We start from the raw sequence: 20,751 nt of genomic DNA on the forward strand, positions 1-20,751 counted from the left end.
GATGTGTGTTATAATCACAGAAAGAAAATCTAGGTAAAATTTAGGCTATAGAAAGAATGACTATAGATTGTACTTAATGTTTTTAAAGCTTATCTGTATAACATGGCATATCGCAGGATTCTTAGAGAAAAAGAGCTTAATGTTGTTCCTTTGAGGGCAAGGCAGAACATCTTACAGCAAAGAAAGAGAAGAAAGCCACTGAGGCCTCTTTTTCCTAAACTGAAATATGTTTGCGGAAACTAAACAAATTTATTAAAGAAAAAACCAAAATGAGTGCTAATTTTTATAGGCAGCCCTTCAGTTAATTTTACGTTGTACACAGCAATGCTTCTAAATGCATCTGTAGTTTATATATATTATATTGCTCAGTATCCTCCATATGTCCTTCATATGGAGAAGGGGGGGGAGAGAGCATGTGAAAGTCTTAACTCAGCTACATGGTGTTGTTCTAATGCCACAGATACGAATCTTACCCAGTGTCTTACGAAAATCAACCGGATGGATATTGTTCACTTAATGGAGGCCAGCGGCATAGACTCCATGCAGGTCCATGGCACTCGCACATACGCAGAAATTGAACAAACAATAGGATTGGACCATAGTGAAGGTAAACGTCTCCTGATCCGGACTGCCCAGGTCATCTTAGGGAATCCCCAGCTTCTGGTCTGAAACGTTTGACTAGGACAATCTGTTAACTCTTATGACCGAGAACTAGAATCTCATTCTGAAAGCACAGATAATATGGATGAGTGCACACGTGACATCACACAGGTCGCTATCTCACCAGGTATAGGATCTCTGCATTAGCTGATTCTTACAAAGCAAATAAAGGAATGTTGCCAGAAACTGCTACAAATACTTACACCCATTTTGCTGGGCGGAGTTTGTGCTTATACAGGTACTTTCATGAAAGTTAAGAAGGCTGCATTAGGGTTTGACCAAGATTTGTAAAAGGAAAACTAGTTCATGCATGCTCTTTGGGAAAACCTTTGGATTCAAATATCTAGGATATTGTAATTCTGCTATGATGCTGTTGGATTTCTTAAGTTTAAAAGTTCAGTAGGTCAGATCAATGGTTCTAAACTAAAGAAACTCCTCCAAATTATACAAACTAGAAATCTGTTTTCTGGAAGTGATACTTTTACACCCTTAACTTAATGGTGAACTAGTAGCTCAGTAAAGTATTAGACAGCTGCAAACGTCCCATCTTTAAGAGAATGTAGGAATAGAAGGCTGTTTGCTGTAGTTAGAATGCTAATATCACAACCAATGAGTTTTAGAACTTCCATGTCCAGCTCAAATTCAGTACAAGCAGTTACGTTCCGCCCCCCCCCCCCCCCCCCCAGCCTATTCATCAGAATCCAATCGGTTCCTAGTGAATGTGGCTAGTAAAGAAAAACAAAATTCCAAGCTTGTGACTTGTAGCCTGTGGAACAGAATTATTTTAGTTTTTGCAGAATGCCCTTGCTTTGAGATATAGGGATTGGGAGTGGTGGATGAGTTTATATGCTTTGAAACTCATAAATGAGCTATTCTTGCACCTAGTCCTGTGTAAGTTTTTGTCCACACTTGTGTAGTTATTTTTTCCATAAGCAGATAAATAACAGATGGTGGGGGGGAAGTCACTGAAACCTATCCTAATCTGCTGGAAAACCACTGTTGTGAATCTTCTTTCATACTTCGAGTGTTTCAAGATTAATTAGGTAAATTTCTGGGCAAATTTTATTTTGCCTGTTACTGTCAAGATTAATTTTGGGGCAATAGTGGTGGCAATCCAGCATTCCTTCAGCTACCTAGAGAGGTTAAGTCCTCTCCTGCTCAAGGTGTCTGAAAATGTCAGGTAATGGTTCCATCCAGGGATTTTAAAGGCACATGGAGAATGAAGAGGATGTCCTGCATTCTAGTTAGATTTGTAATGACATTTCTCGTCTCTCTGTTTTTTAAAGGGTTTTCTGCACTGCAAGAAGAACTGTACAGTTCAAGACACAAGCAAGAAGAACAACGTAGAATATCTAAAGACAGTGAGCCAACTGAACACCCTCCTATTGTCTCGGAGGAAGATGTGTCTGTCAGTTATTCTCCTTTTCAGGACAGTACTCCCAGGAGTGAGGCAGAAGTATCAATGGCTGAGCTCCTGAGGCAAGCACACAAGGAACAAGTAGAAGCTGAATTCTCAGGGAAACCCCAAGATATGCCAGAAAAAACATCTTCACAACATGAATATTTGTAAGTGTCAAAAGACCAGAATGAAACCTCTGTGGAACAGATTATCTCTTCTCTCTGTAATAAGAGGATTTTACAGTTCTCTTTGAAACATGGGAACTTGGTAGAATTTTCCTCCAGTTGTGCACACCAGTTCATTAGTTCCTACTGAGGGCTTGACTTTTTAATTCATGTGGAGGAAGCCTGAAGGATTAGGAGAGAAAGTCAATTTGTTATTTGAAGCAATAATCTAGTCTAGTATGTATGAAAGAAAAGAGGGATAATGTGGGGGGGTGGGGGTGCAAACTGTATATTTTCCATACATTAGATGGTAAGTAATGTTAAACTTAAAGGCATTAACACTAGAAGTTTCTTCAACTTCAGGATGGCTTTTCCGATCAAGGCAAATATTTTCCAACTTAATGATTACTTACAAAACTCAGAACAGTATTTTTAGGAACTACATTTTGAGAAGTAGATTTCAGATGGCCCAAGGGACCAGAGACAGGGTTTTACACAGACAAGACAAAAGCACTTAAGGGAACAACATATGATAAAGTATAGATTTAGAAGACTTGCACAGAAGAGCCTTGAATTGTGATTTGGGGCTGTCAGCGGTTTCATTTGAAAAGCAACTCGAAAGGAACTTGACAGGGATCATGTTTTTTTCTTCCCACCATCCCTAATTGTGCGGCCATGCTGAGAACTCAATGCAGGGTTGACTCAGGTATTCATAGGCTGGCAAAATATCAAGGATCCCCTTCCAAAGAAGTGATTTTCCTGGGAGTGATTAGCTTTGATGTGGAGATGCAGCTCCAAACAGTTGAAGTGCAGTTGAGTCTAGCAAATGGTCTTTTGGGGATTCTTTAGTTCAAGATATGCTTTACACCCAGGAGTGACTGTAGGAGACAGAACACAGCGTCTAAGGCAGAGGGCTTACGCTGCACATATAGGCAAAAATAGCAATACTTCCTAATGCTTTGCATGAGGAAACACATGTTTTTGAGGAATAGACAATACATTTGAGACAATATTGCTGATACTAAATGAGAGTAGTGATGACTGGGGAATATGTAGCACTTTGTGGCTAGTTTGAACCAGGAGGAAAAATGGGGCCAGATGTATATAGCTCATAAGGAACACATACTAAGAGGAATTATACATTAATATGTGTAGCCTGGTGAATGGGAGAAAAAGGCTGGATCAATACTGTTTAACTCATAGTACAATGAAATAGTTTTGTACTTTAGAACACGGTTGTTTCAAGGGCAGTAGTTGGGGGAGCACAACAAATTGTCAAAACCCAGCTTGCATCAGGAAACAAAAACATACATGCAAGTTATTCTGTTACTGTTGTTACTACTGTTATCTACTCATGTGATAGGTTATGGAGAGAAGAATCTGGACTCCTATTATTAAAATTTAACAATTTCCTTGGTTAAGTTTTAGGATAAGAGGGGGGAAAAAGCAAGCTTGTAGATGCTAGCTCCAAGTGGAAGATTTAGTTTTTGCAGGCCCACCATTTTTCAAGCTGCAATTCCACTAACATTGATATAGCTGTCTTTTTTCTTTTTACCAATATACATGAAAAGATAAAAGTCAACCTCAAAAGAAGACTCTAGTTAGCGACACGGGTTATGTTTTCACAATTAGCGCAAACCGGAAGTGACCTTTTCAAGCTAGCATCAGATTTATAAGGTTACTTGATAAAACTCAGTCAGATGAGGGTTAGCTTAATATCTGAAGTCACTATTATTCATCCATACGCAACAGAAAAGTAGTGCATGTACATGTGCTTTAATGTTTGTATTACCTTTACATATGTTACATAGCAATATATGTAATATGTTTAAATAACTTGTGGCAACAATTAAATCACGGTAGTGCGCAACAGTGAAAATAACATTACTCTATTAAAGAACATTCTCTATTAAATTTCCCTACTAAATTTCTGTTTGCTAAGGCTCCAGAATTCTACGTAACAGTCGGTCTTTCCTCACCTGCAGCTGTACAGCCTGCAATTAATGTAGTAGTTGCTTGACATCCATCTAGAGTGATCTTTCCCCCAAAAAATAACAGGCAGTATGTAGATTTGCGAGGGCACAAGTGACAGCAAAACTCAGATAAATCCTTTACAAATATCAGGTTTTGCAGACTCGGGTGCAATGTTTGGACGTCCCTTTGGAGATTTTCTTGGGTTGGGAGAACAAGAGAATTCCTAGCCAGATTGCTCTGTAGTTAATATCAGTTATTTCTAGACTTTGTTAGACAGCTGATGATGTAACAGTATTTCATCGGTGCATAATGTTCCAGTTTATGGAAATTGGAAAGCACTGCATGGTAATAACTCCCCTTGAACCTGTAATTCACAGCGTCACAACTCCAGGACGTCTACAGCAGTCTACAGCACCAGTAACTGAAAAAGCTGCAGGTGAAAAATCTGCACACTGTAGTGCAGCAAAGGAAGAGACAGAAAAAACATCCCCACAGCCCCCATCATCTACTCAGAGAGGCGACTCTCCCATCGTCCAAGAGCCTGAGGACCCCCAGCTCCACCACGATGATGACCTCTCTCCAAGGAGAACTAGTCTAGTGATAGTGGAGTCAACTGATGAGCAGACAGAAAAGCTTGGAAGAGGCTACGAAGAGGAATCTTTAGAAAAGGTAACTAACAACTTTGTCTCTATGTAACTGACACAAAAGAACAAGTCTTATGTCTCACTCATTCCTTAAGAGGAGATTATTTGTAATCCACCTAATTAATGCCCATCTGCAACTAAGTCTTTTCTCCTTTCCTCTGTGGTTATAAGGGCTAGCTAGCTGCCGTCATTTGTAGAGAGGTCTTCAAAGCTGAAGCAAAACTCATATCCCCCAGTCTAGACTGTAATTCCGGTTCTGCTGCCCTTATTTGTCCTTTGCTTTGTGACAGTTGTGTCCCTGCATGTGAGAAAGAATTAGTGTAAATAACAGGTGCAGAAATAAAGCATGTACAAGTGAAAGCTGAAAAGCAGATGTAATGAAAGACAATGTATTAATGTTAAAAGCCTATGAAGAAAGGCAAGAGTGGCTCAGAGCAGCACAGAGAATGACATGAAAATTACTGTAAAGGTGGTGAGATGGAAAAGAGGCAGCAGGATGTACTGGAAGAAATTGCAGAATCCTAAGGATGTGCTTAGGAACTTTACTTCTAAGGAAGAAAAGAACTTGAGAATGGTGTTTATGTAGCATGCATGCAGTAAAGAGAAACAGAGACAGGAGATGGAAGAGAAGAAGGAAAACTACATGAGGTAGGTTATTGGTTGTGTAAGACAAAGGAACCTTATTGCAGTGTTTGGAGAGGGGAAGATGCTGAGGCAATGAAATCAACTATGTGGCTTTTAGTAGGGAATCCTAACTGCTTGGCAGATAAACGTTTAAGAATAAGCTTGCTTTGCCTGTTTAAGTGGAAGAAAAGGAGAAGGCATAATTGGGCAGGAAATTAGTTTCTTCAGCAAAGTGAGAGCCGAGAAGGCACAGTTCTACGTAAGCAGAAATAGTTCCCTGTTGTGACATTCACCTAGAAACGGGCTCTTCTTTCTTTGCTGTTTGTTACCAACTGTACCATCTCTAGAACAAAGAGTTTCAAGAGCTCTGCCCATGGGATCTCAGAACAAGGTTGAATATAAAACGTGTAGGGTAACTCAAGATGCTGAAGGATTAGCTACAATAGGACTCAGTACAGTGGCTGCTCAAAGTACAATGCCCTCAAGGATAACATACTACTTCTTCCCCCCAGATCTTTTGTTAAAGTAAAACAACAACCAGCACCACCAAAAAGAAGCACACACACCTCCGCTTACTTTATTTTCCCCTTTATGCTTTTATACTGTTGATATTTCCCAACTAGTTCTTTTCAGCTTCTCTTTGCCTTCTGACCTCTATCATTTAAGTTTTTAATTCTTCTCTATGCAGGAGAGAGAAGAACTTCAACACTTGTTACTAATTTTTCTTGATCTTTCCAGTGCCAAGGCTATTGATACATTCCTCTAGTCCAAACTGTTCAGTCCTACTGTCTATATGCTGCACTATGTACTTCCTGGTACAGAGGATTAAAAGGCATTCATATGATTGTCTGCATGATTAATACAGAAACCATATGCAATGTGTATGAATTCTAGAGCTGGCATTAGAAATACCTTCTAGTCCACCTGCAACAATGTCATGCCACAAATGTCAGGATTGTCCCAGGCAAACTTAAGAGCACTAAGAGCATCCTATAGCATTAGTGCCACAAAGATTCATCCTCCTTTTTTCAATATGCTAACGAGCAGCTCATGTATAGTCAAGTGGCCAAAGCCTCCCGCCCCGCATCAGTGCTTCACAGATTAGAGTCAGGTAAAGGGCCAAAATCCTAAAAGCACAAATTTTCAGAAGTGAAGATGGCTTTACATAAGAACAAGACAGAACCTGTATCACTAGCAGTACTTACAACAGAGCGCTACTTCCATGCTTCCACCAGGAGTTAGCAGAGGAGTTAGGTGGGCTGGAGACCAGCTCGGATGAGGACGAGATGGTCACTACCAGGGTCATTCGTCGCCGGGTGATTATTCAGGTACCGAGTGTTGAACGATTGCATGAGCCTGCAGTGCCTAGGCACTCATAACACCTTTAGCATGCCGAGACAGCCGCCTATCGCACCTGAAGCTGGAGTGCTCCAGAACAATGCATGGGCATTGGATAAGCTGTTCCAATACCTTTTCTTGAAGGCAGGATTATAGTAATGCTGCTAACCTAGCTCTAAGTTCTGATAGATCTCTCTGTAGGAGAAGCCTTCTCAGCCCCATACACAACACAGTCAACTAACATATATTTGCCTGTCCGTTGTGGCGCAGTTTTTCTTTGCATGCCTTTCTAAGTATTTATTTGCAGACTAAGAATTTTTCTAACATTTCTCTTCCCCCCCCCCTTCTTCCCCCCTGCCCCCCCCCCACCTTTAACCGATTAACCAATTTTAAAATTGCTTATTTAAAGTTACCTACATGAAGGCCTCGCTTCATAAAACTGTGTTCTTTGTCGTACAGGCTGATAGCATGCCTGAAATGCCACCAGAAACAGTCACAGAAGAGCAATATACAGATGAACATGGCCACATAGTGGTGAAGAAGGTATTGTCAGTTATGCCCCTTGCCACCTTCTTACTGTCCTATAAAAGAAAGGATAAACACATCTGCATACATGCTAGGTTTTCTTTTGGGAAGGGGCATGTTTAAGAGTATAGGATGGAAGGAACCAGAATTTCTGTTCATGAGAGATTCCAAAGTTGGAAAAGTTATTTTGATTCACAAGATCAGTCTGTGTTACAGTTTGTAACTTAACATGACATATTTTGTTAATTTTCCCACTTAAAGCCAATGAAAACTCTGCATAGATCCACATTTCTGAGAAAATAATAATAAAAAACCCACCACCACAAAAAACCCCAACCAAAAAAACATACAACCACAATTTTATCTAAGATCGTGTTTGCTTTTAGTAATGAAACTAATGGAGGGGTGAGTCTGCAAGAGTCACCTAAATCCACACTTCAGATCTTCATATTCAAACCGTGCTTCTAAAAGTGAATTCTGCACAGCACAGAAGTAGAAGAAGAACGTCTGTGCTCCTTGCTTTATCTGACAGCTCAGTGCTTAGAGAATTGGTCTAGGACTTGGCTGAATTCTGCTGGTGGCCAAGTCCATCTTGTGTCTCCCAAGATGACAGGACTGCCCCTCAGCTGGATAGCATGTCTGTGGAAGCTGGTTGAATTCATATTGATATAAACAACCCCAGCCAAATATTCCTGGGCACACTGTGCAAGAGTAAGCATGACTGTATTCTTCTGGGTAGGTCCATGCCTGGGAGGGTACTACCCCCCCACCTCTGTGACTTAAGTATAGGTGACCCAACCTGATTGAGCATCACAGCAAACATGCTTTTGGACAAGATGGGAGGTAACGGGTTAATGTTACCTTGCCAAAAGAGGCTGGGGAGGTAATATGAAAATGCAGAGCTCCAGGTCATCCACAGAAGGATTGCGTACCCATCCTCCTGAGAAACTGATCTCATCGTGGGCCCTGTAATTCTCTTCTGCCCCTCTTTGGCTTGCCAATGCCTAGAAAGCTTAAGAATCAGATTAGTCTCTTTAAGTGGGTTAATTCTAGCTCACTAGTTCAGCAGTATCATCAGTGTTACAATGTGATGTCCAAGTCCCTCTGGGAATCGAGTTCTAAACATCTGATAGCCAAGCTACTAACCTCTTAAATTTCAGAAACCTTTTCAAAAATGCCAGACTGAGATTTTTTTTCTCGCAGTTGTAAAGTATGTTTTCTCTCTAAAATACTATACCTCTTTTTCTAATAGTAACTACTGGTTTAGAGAGTCATTCCAGTATCTATATTGTGCCCACTTGTCGAGTAAGTTTATGGAAGCTTTGCTGTGTGGTAACCTAAGTAGGGTGAATGCTTCAACTTGCAGCTTTACTACAAGGTTCTTGTGACTAGATGGTTCAGTCTTTAACACATATATGTAGGTTTTGCTGTGTTGGAAAAAAAGCCCTTTGAGTAGAAAATGCTATCTAGAGAACAAAAAGGAACACATTTTTGTTAATTCTTTGTGGGACAAAGCTCTATTTCATTTCTTCAGGTAACTAGAAAGATCATCCGGCGATACGTTTCTCCAGATGGCACAGAAAAAGAGGAAGTCGTAATGCAAGGAACACCACAAAAACCTGTCACTGTCGAAGAAGGAGATGGCTATTCCAAAGTCGTGAAGCGGGTTGTGCTGAAGAGCGACAGCGAGCAGTCAGAGGTCAGATCTCTTTCCTTGCGATGGTACAAAGCAGCAGTACACCAACAGTGTATTTTGTAATGATGACTTACTCATGCCAACAACATTTGGGTTCAAATGATACTTTGAATAAAGTTTTCTTGCAGATGGAAAGGCCTCAGAACAAAGATGGGGAAAAGGCAGGGCGTGGGGAGGTGGGTAGTGAAAGAGGGCAGTTTTCTCTGAAACAAAGGCAGGATACAGAATCTGTGATTTATGAGAAGTACCAAAGTCATAAAGAAAACAGCTTTGTACTAAGATGACATATAGATAAATGGAAAATCCATATTTGTTGTTATACCTCTTAGTGTAATGAGAGAATTCATGAATGATGTAATGAAATTATCTGAAGTTCTCTAGGTTTCTACAACTAAGCCCTTCTAAATTCATACAGTTATATTAGGGTTAACTTACATTAGGGTGTGTTCTTTGCTTTGAAAAGGCTAAAAAAAGAGAAAAGTATTACTTTAATGTAAACTGTTTGTAGAGCCAAGTCATTAAAATTAGAATGTAAGTGCTTCTCGGTTTATCTTTTCCTATGTTAGTTCACCACCTAGCTCTACAGACATCTGTATCAGCAAAATTAAGGCGGTGACAGAGGGCCAGAAGCTAGTAATAGTGCTTGCTTTCAGCAGTACTCCAGCTGAAAGCAACATGTAACACTAGAAATGGTAAGAAGGTAACTGCCAATCTCTCCTGCCAGAATTAATTCTTTGTGAGTAAGGTAACAAGAAAACAAAGTAATGTTTGGGGTTTTGTTTAGGTAGCTGACCATACCAGAGCTACTTTTTATCGTACTGAACCCATGGGCATTAAATCTGTATTTTGCCAAATAAAATCATGTTTGTCACTTTCCCATGGTTTTACAATATTCTGGTGCGTTGCTCCTGTAAGAGTTCCTTGTTTTTTCAAGTGTGACTTCTCTCTCAGAATAACATCTTAAAATTAATATGCAGTCTGATACCACTGACTCATACTACCTGTGCAAGTACAGCAGGGATTCACAGCAAGAGGTCTACTCCTTACATGGTGTAACTCGTGGCCTGGGCAGTAAGCCTGTGGTGTGGGGAGCAAAGCGCGATCTCTGCTACCCTCAGGCCAGCTCCGGTTCCAGAGGCAGTGTTCACCCCGCCAGCATAAAGCTTCTCAGCAGAACGTATTATCCAGGGCTGCGTCTGAAGCGACATGTATCTTACAATGTCTCCTTCCAGAGCTGTAAAGCTGGTAATAAAATGTTCATGCACTTTTCAGAACATGAGATGCTTCTTATATTCTTGTTCTCTATGGCAACGATTAAGAAAGAATGAGTAACTACAAGCTTTGTTAGTATCCCGTATGTAATTGATATCCAGTGTACCTCTGCTTTCTAACCTCACAGGTGACCCTCTCTGAACCCGCTGTTTTGCCTAGTGCCTCCAACTTCCAGTCTGAACCAGTGGAGGGCCGGAAGGTCAGCAAAGTCATAAAGACCACTGTAGTGCAAGGGGAGAGAATGGAGAAACACCTGGGGGATGCCAGCCTAGCTACTGATCTTCCATCAGCCAAAGAGGACTTTGAAGAGGTAAAAACGCCTTTTCCGTACAAATACTAAATGAGTGTCACAACATACCTGGGGACAAATTCTGCTCTATTGAAAGCGTTGGGGGAAGTGTCATACCCAGCTGCTGAGTATAAACCTCTGTTGCTATACTGGGCCATGTTATAGGAGTTTTTGTCTACGAAGTGTGCGCGTGTGGGGAAGCTAACATTACAGAATTAGGTATAAAACATTAAGATTCTGAAAAAACACCACCAACCAACCCAACCCTGGAGGCTTTAAGTAAAGTTGTGTGAAATCATGGGTGTGGTTACTGTTCAAGAAGAAGTTTGTTTATATGTTACCCACATGGAGCTCATTTTAGAAACCGATACTGTTAAGTCTGCTCTCTGGCTAAGGTGATGTATTTGTCCTTGAAATAAACAGCTGCCAAGCTGATTAGCACCTTTCTGTTTTTATGCTTTTTCTGATCAGTTTAGACATTTCAGTAATAGAAAAGTGATACTGTATCAATACAGCTTTTTTCTACAAGGAACTGATAGCACTTCACTCTTAATCCATTTTATTGTCCCTTGGAATAACACATGTAAAACACATCTTAAAGATTTGCGTGGATAAAAGTAGTGTGTCATTAGCTGCAACAAAGGTACTTGGTTGGGGTTTTTAATCTGACAAAATATCATATAAAAATAGATGCAACGGTATCAGGCATGGTCTGGATATTTCCTGCCATGCCATGCTGTCGCAGCTTGCAGGAAGAGAAGAGGTGCTAAGCTGTTCGGTGGCAAGGGCAGGGCTGTGGCCCAGCAGCCAGAGCCCTCTCTCCTGGCGGTAAAAAAACAAGCAGCAAAAATTCATGCAGAGACATGCACAGGAATGGCTTGGGGAAATAACACTTTTCCCAGCTTGCAGCTTCTAGTTTAGTAGATCATGAAGCCTGGGGAAGATACCACACAAAAACCCACATCCAGCCAAAAGGAAAATGAAAATGCTGCCTTTTAGTTCTCGTGTTTTCTATGAAGTATTAGTAACAGCAGATAGTCTCTGGAAAAGCTTGCCAGGCTCCACTCTCTGCTTGTTCCCACCTCTGTACAGTGGAGGCTCAGGAGTATCACCCATCACGTGTATGTACAACCGTTCCTGTACTCTCACCCTGAGAACAGGCAGCTCAAGGTGGCAGTGGGGACAGCTGTGAAAGAAAAAGTATTTTCTGTGCCAGGAGAAAGGTCGCTGTAGCAGGCTGTCATAAATAGAAAGCATGAGTTCTCCAAGTGTGGTACTGTGAAACCTTGACCTGGGCTACCTTCAGAGTTGAAAAGAAAGCCCCAAGACATGCTTCAGTACAACTGTTAGTCAAATGAAACTACCCTACACAAGAAACTGTATCCAATATGTGTATTTGAGCAATATTTGAAAGGATGCAAAAGGACAGGCAGCTGTTTCTCTTTTTTGGCTATTCATCATTTTCTCAGCATTCAACTTCATTAATATAGAGCACTAAGGAATGAAGAGCAAATACCTTCTGTTCTAGGTTTTTGTTTTAATTTGAAGTTTATGTTTTAATTTGAGGCTTTGAGCTACACAGGTAACCAAATGAAAGTCCAGCTCCCTGCTTTAGTAGAGAAAGAAATCATGAAAGATGACGGATCCATTATTAAAAGGTTTGGTGTGGCACGTCACTGACCTGTTACTACAAAAGGATTAACAAGCCCATAATAAATGAGTGGATTTAAGCAAGTGGCTGAAGTGAAACCACTGGCAGCATCTATAACTTTATTTGCAAGAGTACTAAATATGACTACTAACATTCTGTTACAGGAAGGGAAATAACGCACTGGAAAAAGTCTACATGTGCTTGAAAAGCCTCAGTGAATAGGGCAGGGGTGTGGTGGGTTCACTCCAGTGCCAGGCAGCTGCTCCCTAACCCTCCTGGAACGGGGGAGAGAATAAGAACTGCAAAAGGGTGACAACTCATGGGTCAAACAAAGAGTTTAGCGAGGGAAGGAGAAAGGGAAGAACAACCAAACAAGCGATGCAAAGGCAGTCACTCACCACCTCCCACAAGCAGAATTACACCCAGCCAGTCGCTGAGCAATCATCACCTTGGAAGACATAATCCCCCACCCCGCTTCTTCCTCTGCTCCCCATCAGTATTGCTGAGCGGGATTCCCTATAGCACGGAATATCTCCTTGGTCAGTTGGGGCCAGCTGGCCTGGCTGCCTGCCTTCACAGCCTCCTGCCCACCCCCAGCCTACTCACTGAGGGGACCAGGGAGAAATAAAGAGAAAGTGCAGATGCTGCATAAGCACCATTGAGCCGCAGCCGCAGCACTGGCCAGTTACCTACCTTGTTCCGGGCACAGCTGGAAAACAGTGCCCAGGCTGCTGTGAAGTGAACTGCACCCTGGCCAGACCCAGCACAAAGGGGTATGGCTGCCTGGCTGACTTCATAGGAGGCGACACGGCGTGGTTCACAGTTAACAACAATAATCAAGGTTACTTCAAAAGTATTTTTTTCATACCAGTTGCCCCTGCAATCATTTGCTAATTTTAACATTATCAGAATAGACAAGAGGATACATGGGGATAGACAGATATATGCATGTGACAGTTCAGCCTTTCGAAGAATGAGGCAGGGCAGATACTAGGAAAATATTTGGCAGGGGAAAAAAAGCACTACTGTAGTACAGCAAGTGTAGTCATTCCTACCACACAAAACTTGAGCCGAGGCTGCTAGAGGCTAGGTGTCTTTTAGAACCCTTGTCTTCCAGAATCGATCGTGGCCATTGGGGTGGTAAGGCCAACGTTAGCCTTTGAAAAAACATCCTGACCAAAGTCTGTAATTGTAATGAGCTGTAGGACACCTCCTGGTTTCCAAGCCAGCGGGATGGTGTCACCAGGACACACTGGGAGCCAGAAGACCCACTGCATCTGCTTTTGGACGAAGGGCACGTTCTTATCCAAGTGCTCCATCTAACGGAGGGAACTTTGGGCTTCTGGGTACAGCTAAGTGAGAGACACCCAGCTGCCCTATGACAACTACTTTTATTTGCCATAGATCTGGAAGGGACTTGGTGACGTTTAAGGTTCTGACTAGTAAAGCAAGATGGTTCCAAATGAAGCAAGAGAGTAATAAATAGAATAGTTTAGGACACTAACTCACCACAAATGTAGTTTTACTGACTGTCAGAAGTAAGATTTGTTCAGAAGTAAGCATTCGAGAAAGTAATCAGCTTCAATTACTGTTGTACAGGACAACTCTGTGTGTTGACGTTAAATACAGCAAATAGAAGGTCTCATATGAATTTCAATGTATGTTGCATGTCTGTGTGTTACAGCATGGTTTTGCTGGGCATCTCAAACTGTGTGCTTCACCAGCGCGTAGAGATTAATTGCTATTAGCTTACATTATGAAAGCTCATTAAAGCGGTGCCACGTGTTGTATTCAGAATGCCTAACAAATATCTGACCTCGGTAGCTGGTCTGACTGCCAGCTACAGCTCTTCTCATGTTACTTTAAATGAAAAAGCCATAAAACTGCAGCTGAAAAAGAGCGTTTTTTTAAAACCTTCGGGAACCACGGGCTTTTAAAGACAGTTTTCTCATTTATTTTGTTTTAGGACAACACTAAGTAAAGCCAGCACACAGAAGAGGACTGTGATGAAGGATCGGTATGGAAAACACGTTCACATAGAAGAGCTGGAAGACACACCAGAAGCGCTACCACAGGATGATCTCCAACATGACCTCCAGCAGCTTCTCAGACACTTCTGCAAAGAGGACTGGAAACAGGAGGCGAAGTGAGAAGCTGCCACCCCTCAACACCACCGCATAACCATCCATCCCGTACGCAGCCTTCATCTTCTCTAGCTGTAGACATTCTTACCTACATAATCACCAGAAGACACTGCCACTTCTACTTGTGCAGATGCAGTGAATTCATTTATTTCCCCCACCCCACCACCATATTTGATTTTGGGTTTTTGTTATTTTTTACCCTGTAAGCTAATTTGTGACCAAAGATAGCATCCTTCATTCAGGATGATTTATCCACCGAATCGTCGTCTTTGTGCCGTACCGGGAATTTTTCAGCATCGCCACTTCTCACTGTTCCTTTGCTTCTGCACTAGCTTCACAAATTTGCATTTGTCAAGCCGACTTCATCTACAGGCCTCTTCAAGTGACTATGTACATGCACCACAAAAAAGGGAGTTAACGCGTAAACTGTATATAGCAAGAGTATGTGGACTTACAAGACTGCAGAAAACACACTGCCTGTGACTACAATTAGCGTCATGGATTACAAGGTCTATTGACACTGCTGAACAGCGATTAATAAAACAATGTTAACACAATCGACTGCAAACACAGACTGACCAAGGAGGAAGCACTGCAGATCTACTGCATCCATAAGCCTTCCAGTTTAGGGATCTATTATAGTTAAAGGCTCTAAGAGTCAGGCTAAAAACCTGGAAATTCAGCTGTTCTCGCAAAGTAACAGCTGACTGTGGCCATTAATACTTCTAAGACCTTCGGACAGCCACTTAAAGATTTCCAGCAAAAGAAAAGGAAAAGAAAAAAGAAAAAGAATACCCAATTAGGTAACCAACTTGCTAGCAGCTATATCCATGGCACATTTGCATACGGTATTAAAATCTTTTAGATCTGGACATGTGGCAGGGTGTATTAAACAATTATAACTACAGTAGTTTCCTGTTTTCATCACTGCTTAGCAAACCACACTGTCTTATTGGTGGTACTTCCTGCTGGCCACTGCACTGTAGATAACTATGGGAGAAAGACTTATCCACTATACAAGGAGAATAATTAAATCACCGTGTTTTATCGAGATTGCCTCTTATCTGATACATGCATGTGGCATTTGAAGGTCAAAACCAAACCCTCCTATAATCATGTCAGCTTGTTAGCCCTCTTAGCACTGAGCGAGCAGTTTTTATCTTCCAATCAAGTGTTTTTTAAAGAGAAAGTGCTCACAATCCTTGAAAGCCAGTTTCTGTTCATATTTTGTTATCTATCTCTATATATAATATATATATATTTCTAAAAAAAACCCTCTGAAAACCACGATAGCATGTCTGCACTTTTATTTTCAAAAAAGGGAACGTAGAGATCTGACATTTTAGGTGTTCTATACCTTAATAGTTAATGGAGGGAGCTCCATAGTGTTTTAGCATATATAATACACACACACTAACAAAATGTTTTTGAACAGCTATTTGATTTTTTTGATAGTATACTCAAACCCAGAGTAAAACAAATCCTCTCCTCTAGGAGTAATACTTTTCCCAAGCTTATCTGGCCTTCTAAAATTATTAGGTTGGTTGTTCTTTTTTAGTGACTCACTCAGTGCTCAGAGCAAGGGCACTTCCTCATTAAGGTGATGATGCCAAAAGCATGAAACATCTGGGGAGTTCTGGCTTTCCTGCAGGCAAAAGAACCCGAGGTGTCACGCTAACACTTTTTTGGCAGGCCGGAAAACAAAAAAAAATAAATAATCCCCAACAATGAGTGTTTTGGCAGCCAAACCGAACGAGACCCATGATGAAACATTTCATAACGCATCATGGCTTTCTTATTGTCAGAGACAGCACAGGATGATCTTCAAGGATGGGGCTCTAAAGAAATGCATTTCTGTTGTGTTATTTGCGGTGCAGATGATGTTCTGTGTAACAACATAATGGTTATTCACCTCTTATTTTGATTTTTTGCTGTGTTATCAAAGAACTTGAATACTGTGAGAAGAAGTGACTTTTAAGTTGACGAATCAGCATCTTGTTCCCATGGTGATAACACTAATTGAATATATCTATGAGGGCATGTATTAGTTAAAAAATAAAAAAAAATACAACACTAACAATACATAGCTGCAATGTGTACAATGGCTGATTTAACTAAATAAAAATGTACAAGTGTTAAATGTAGAAACAACGGCTCGCTCTCATTTACTGGCAGCGCAGCACAAAACGGAACAGCGCTCTTCGGGAGCCCCAGCTGAACTACCATAGTTACAGTTCCTCTGTAGGCAGCTCCCAAAGGGATGGGCGTGTGTGTCTGGTTTTAATTGTGCCATTCAGTGCTGATTGGGACCTGTTGGTCTGTTGTAAGTGAGTGACAAAGGTGGTTTTCTTTAATCACTGCTAATAGTTTTTCACAGGGTACCCAGCTGCGTTCCCTAGTTGTTATAGCAGGCCTGGAACTGCGGAGTTGTCCTTCAAGAGTGGCTCAGACTGTCCCAGCCCATTACTTTTTCAGCACCCACTACTCGTTAAGTGCCCGTATTTCTCAAGCAGCAGAAGGATAGGGAAGAACAACAAAGGGTGAATATCTGTCACATCTTACATCCCTGTAACACACATAAAACACTGGGAAGAGTCAGTTTTGTTGCCAACTGAAAATGTTTCAGTATAAGTCCATTACTGCAGGCAATGCTCTGGCTAATGTAACCGCTCACAGTACCCCCAGTCTCTGCCTGACCCCCACCTTCCCAGTCATTCCAGTAAGTCCTTCTACACGGGAAAGAAACCATCACCAAAGCCTGGGACCCAGAGAGGTGCTGTCGCAGCAGGCTGGGACACGGAGCCTGCTGGTCAGGCCTGCCTGCCCTCCCAGAAACTCAGACACTCTCTCCAAAATGACAACCTGACACACAACTCAGAGTGGACACATTTATTTTAAACTAAATAGCCCCCAAACCCACAGAGACTGACTCGGTACATACATGACCAATGACTGCTGCAGGTACAACGCATACAGCCTGTAATTTCAGGCCTTCCACAGTGACCACTTTCAAAGAACAACAAATTTGCCTAAGAAACGGAATACAGACTGTTTCAGCCACACCATCACCCTCAGACCTTCCCCACCACTTCCCAGCTCTGAACCCTGCAATTGCTGCAAGCTGTCAGCTCTTGAAATGCCCGATAAAGATGACACCTATTGTTGCAATTCCTGCCAGCAAGGCATCGACACCAGAAACAGAAGCTGTATCGGCACCCTTGGCCATCCTCTTCCAGCCCCTGTACGACGCTGGTTTGCCTTCCGAGGCCTAACCCCCTTCTCAGTACCAACTGCGGCAGCGGGCACAGGCCACCTCCACTTTGCCTGCCCTGTCTGCCCCCTCCCCGACCAGCAAGCCAGCAATTAACACCACCCAGCAGGCTGCCAGAAGTTGCTTTACTCAGGGCCGTACGGGAAAAGGGAGTCAGGCAAGCGATTTTGGAACGCATTTCTGACGCGCTGCAAGGATACGAGCAATATCACTGCTCTGCTTGCACGCCATGGGGCTATTAAGACCCAAGGCTGTACCCAGAACTGAATCTTCTCTAGTTGTTAAAAAAAGCTGCCAAACGAGCAAGAACATGCAGCCACACGATGACCACCCAGCAGAGAACCCACTCACACACATCCTGGAACCCTGTACCTGTTTACCCCACAAAAGCTAACAGTGTTTCCAGGTCAGCAAGTGCCTAATGAGGGCACCAGCTTTTTGACTGCAGTGACCGACTCCCTTTTCAGCTCTGTCAAGTCAACATCCTTCTCGCTCAGCCTTAAGGCTGCTTTTTTGATTAATCTGTCACCAGCTTTCCTCTATATATTGAATCAGTCCCTAAGCGATCATTGCATGAGCCCAAACATTGCTGCTGCAGAGCTCAAGGCTGGAACAAAGCGCACCTGTCCACTTACTTCCCGGGAATTACAGGCTATGCATCTAAAACCAGCATGCCATTTCAATACGCACAGTTGAAGAGACTGAACCACCAGCATCTACTACCAGCTGGAGTGCCTCAGAACACACGGCGTGCTCAAAACCCGCTGGATTTGCGGTGCAACACCATGGCTTTCACCGAACTAATACTGCTACAATAGTAAATACAGACCTCACAGAGCAGGCAGGTGGAAGAACGGTATGTTTGGTTATGCGATGCTCAACTGGTGTACCGCTGAAGGGTTAGGATCCAACAAAGACTCTCCCCTACAGCAAAATAAAACCCCAAAAAGGATTTTAAAAGAGCAAAGAAACAAATAGAAATACGCCATTCTGATTGCCTAGCTTGTGTCTGTGCTTTGCTCTTCATGTTTTTGACAGGTGACTGCCCACCAGTATTCCCTCTTCCTCTTTCTGCAGTTTCAGCTTCATGTTCTCATGCCAGCATGACTTCATAGCAGGAGCTGACACAGTAACAGGATTAAATAGAACAGAAGGCTGGCACAAGGCTCTGGCACTGCTAAAGATCAAGCATTCCTCAAAAGCATGCTAGAGCTTCTCTTTGCATCTCTCAGAAATGAGAGGCTGGCCAGTTGGTTGGAAGGTAGGAGACAATGCCCAGAATCACCCCACAAGCCACCACATCACCCTCTTGTTTCCAAACCCAGAAATAGGCAACCGAGCCACAAACAAATCCTTCCACTTGGCTTTGTTACTGCAGGAAGGACCTTAATCCCCCATCACACATGGCAGTGGGATTTCAGGTGCTGAAGATGCCTCTCCAGCATTCCGCCTCTGCTGTGTGATAACACACAACCCTTCCTCTAGGTGAGCAACCAGCCCGCTCTGGTCTGCGGCCATTTGGTACAGGCAGAAAGGAGGAGGGAAGATGAGCAGGGCTGGCCAGGCAGCATTACTCTGGGCCACGCTGTCACAGCTGTGTGTGACACAATGAACAGAACATTATAGCAAAATGCTGCCTCGCATTACAGACTATGCTAAAACTATCCTGGTCCCATGAGAGGACAACAGCAGTTGACAGAAAGCAGGTAAGAGCAACAGAGACACCTCAGGGCTGTGCAACAGCCTGCGATCAGATCAGGAATAGCAGATTCACAGCATCACTTAGGTTGGGAAAGACCTTTAAGATCACTGTGTCCAACCGCTAACCCAGCACTGCTGAGCCCACCACTAAACCATGTGCCCAAGTGCTGCATTACACATTTTTTAAACACCCCCAGGGATGGTGACTCCACCACCTCCCTGGGCAGCCTGTTCCAATGCTTGACAACTCTTTCCATGAAGAATTTTTTCCTAATAATCAAACTAAATCTCTAAATGTGAATGATGCTTCACATCCGTGAATGCAGGTCCAAACCAGCATCTCCCTCTCTCAATACAGAGCAGATTCCAGGTGCATCATCATCTTCAGTTGCTTCTTTCACATAACTGAGGTACCACTTGTCCAGTAAAGCTCCATTGATCTGAGGCAGCACCTGGCTCCCGGCCCGCGTTTCAGACTGACAAAGAAACATCACTGGACAGCCAAGGGACCAGTTTGGTCTTGGCTCCAGACAAGACAATGAGCACAAGGGTGAAGACTTTTCCCCTCCCAGTTTTCAGCAATCAAAAAAGAACGTGTCGGAATTGTATCACTGGCATTAACAGAATTTTTGGAGACAACATGGGCCAAGTGTTATTGTGGAGATAAGCGACTGACACAGGAAGGGAGGAGAAAACATGGAAGCGATAACCTAAGTAGTGAAGAAAAGAGGAACTGGCATGTGAGGGAGGGACGTCCCACTGCAGTACTTCCATTGGCGAGTCCTTTTCTCATCTGTTGTATCCAAACAGCATATTCCTCTGACAGCCATATAAGAGACAGACTATTTGTTTTCCGGGTATATTTTCGAACGGTACAGAAAGCCCCTCTAGCTTTAGACACCACAGTTATTTGTTGACAAGGCAGTAAAATAAGTCATGAAATCATCCATAAATCGGTAAAACCATTCACACCAGGTGTACATAAAGACACAAGCTGCACTAAGTCCTCCCTACATCCCTACAGGATGCTATCTTACCTCTCCAAGTTGGAGAACATCAAGGTGAAGGAAATGAAATACAGACAAATACATGAATCCAAGATAGTTAAGGGATTGTTCTTTGAAATGATGCAAATAAGGGAACTCAGTCCCAGCCTTTTTGGCATTCACCAGCAGTCTATGTTTTGCAATAAAAATAATAAAAAAAAATAATCTGTGCTAATCAGCATATATAATAACACAAACAACAAACACAAAACCCCCAACGCTTCTCCCCCCCATCAAACCGAACACGGAGGAGCCTGCCTTGCCCCAGCCGTGCCCCAATAGGCTGTAGCCCCCGCAGCAGCGGGCTCTGCTCTCCTCCAGCCATCTCAACATGATTTCCAAAGGGTTAAGAG

General features: G+C 42.6%; 1 protein-coding gene across 50 annotated transcripts in view; it reads left to right on the plus strand.

Moving 5' to 3' along the window:
• The window catches only part of ANK2 (ankyrin 2), a 355,749-nt gene extending 339,225 nt beyond the window's left edge, over window positions 1-16,524 (plus strand). For 32 of the 50 annotated variants that reach the window (XM_037393591.1, XM_037393582.1, XM_037393573.1 and 29 more), the window contains 8 exons: window positions 461-607; window positions 1,947-2,226; window positions 4,575-4,866; window positions 6,701-6,793; window positions 7,263-7,346; window positions 8,863-9,027; window positions 10,424-10,606; window positions 14,203-16,524. In XM_037393591.1, the coding sequence (XP_037249488.1) occupies window positions 461-607; window positions 1,947-2,226; window positions 4,575-4,866; window positions 6,701-6,793; window positions 7,263-7,346; window positions 8,863-9,027; window positions 10,424-10,606; window positions 14,203-14,217 (1,259 nt within the window). In that variant the 3' untranslated portion in view covers window positions 14,218-16,524. The remainder of the gene's footprint in view (window positions 1-460; window positions 608-1,946; window positions 2,227-4,574; window positions 4,867-6,700; window positions 6,794-7,262; window positions 7,347-8,862; window positions 9,028-10,423; window positions 10,607-14,202) is intronic. The other 18 variants (XM_037393847.1, XM_037393865.1, XM_037393755.1 and 15 more) reach the window with 2 other exon arrangements.
• Window positions 16,525-20,751: the final 4,227 nt, after the last annotated feature.

This window comes from Falco rusticolus, chromosome 1 (genome assembly GCF_015220075.1).
Source record: "Falco rusticolus isolate bFalRus1 chromosome 1, bFalRus1.pri, whole genome shotgun sequence".
Taxonomy (NCBI): domain Eukaryota; kingdom Metazoa; phylum Chordata; class Aves; order Falconiformes; family Falconidae; genus Falco; species Falco rusticolus.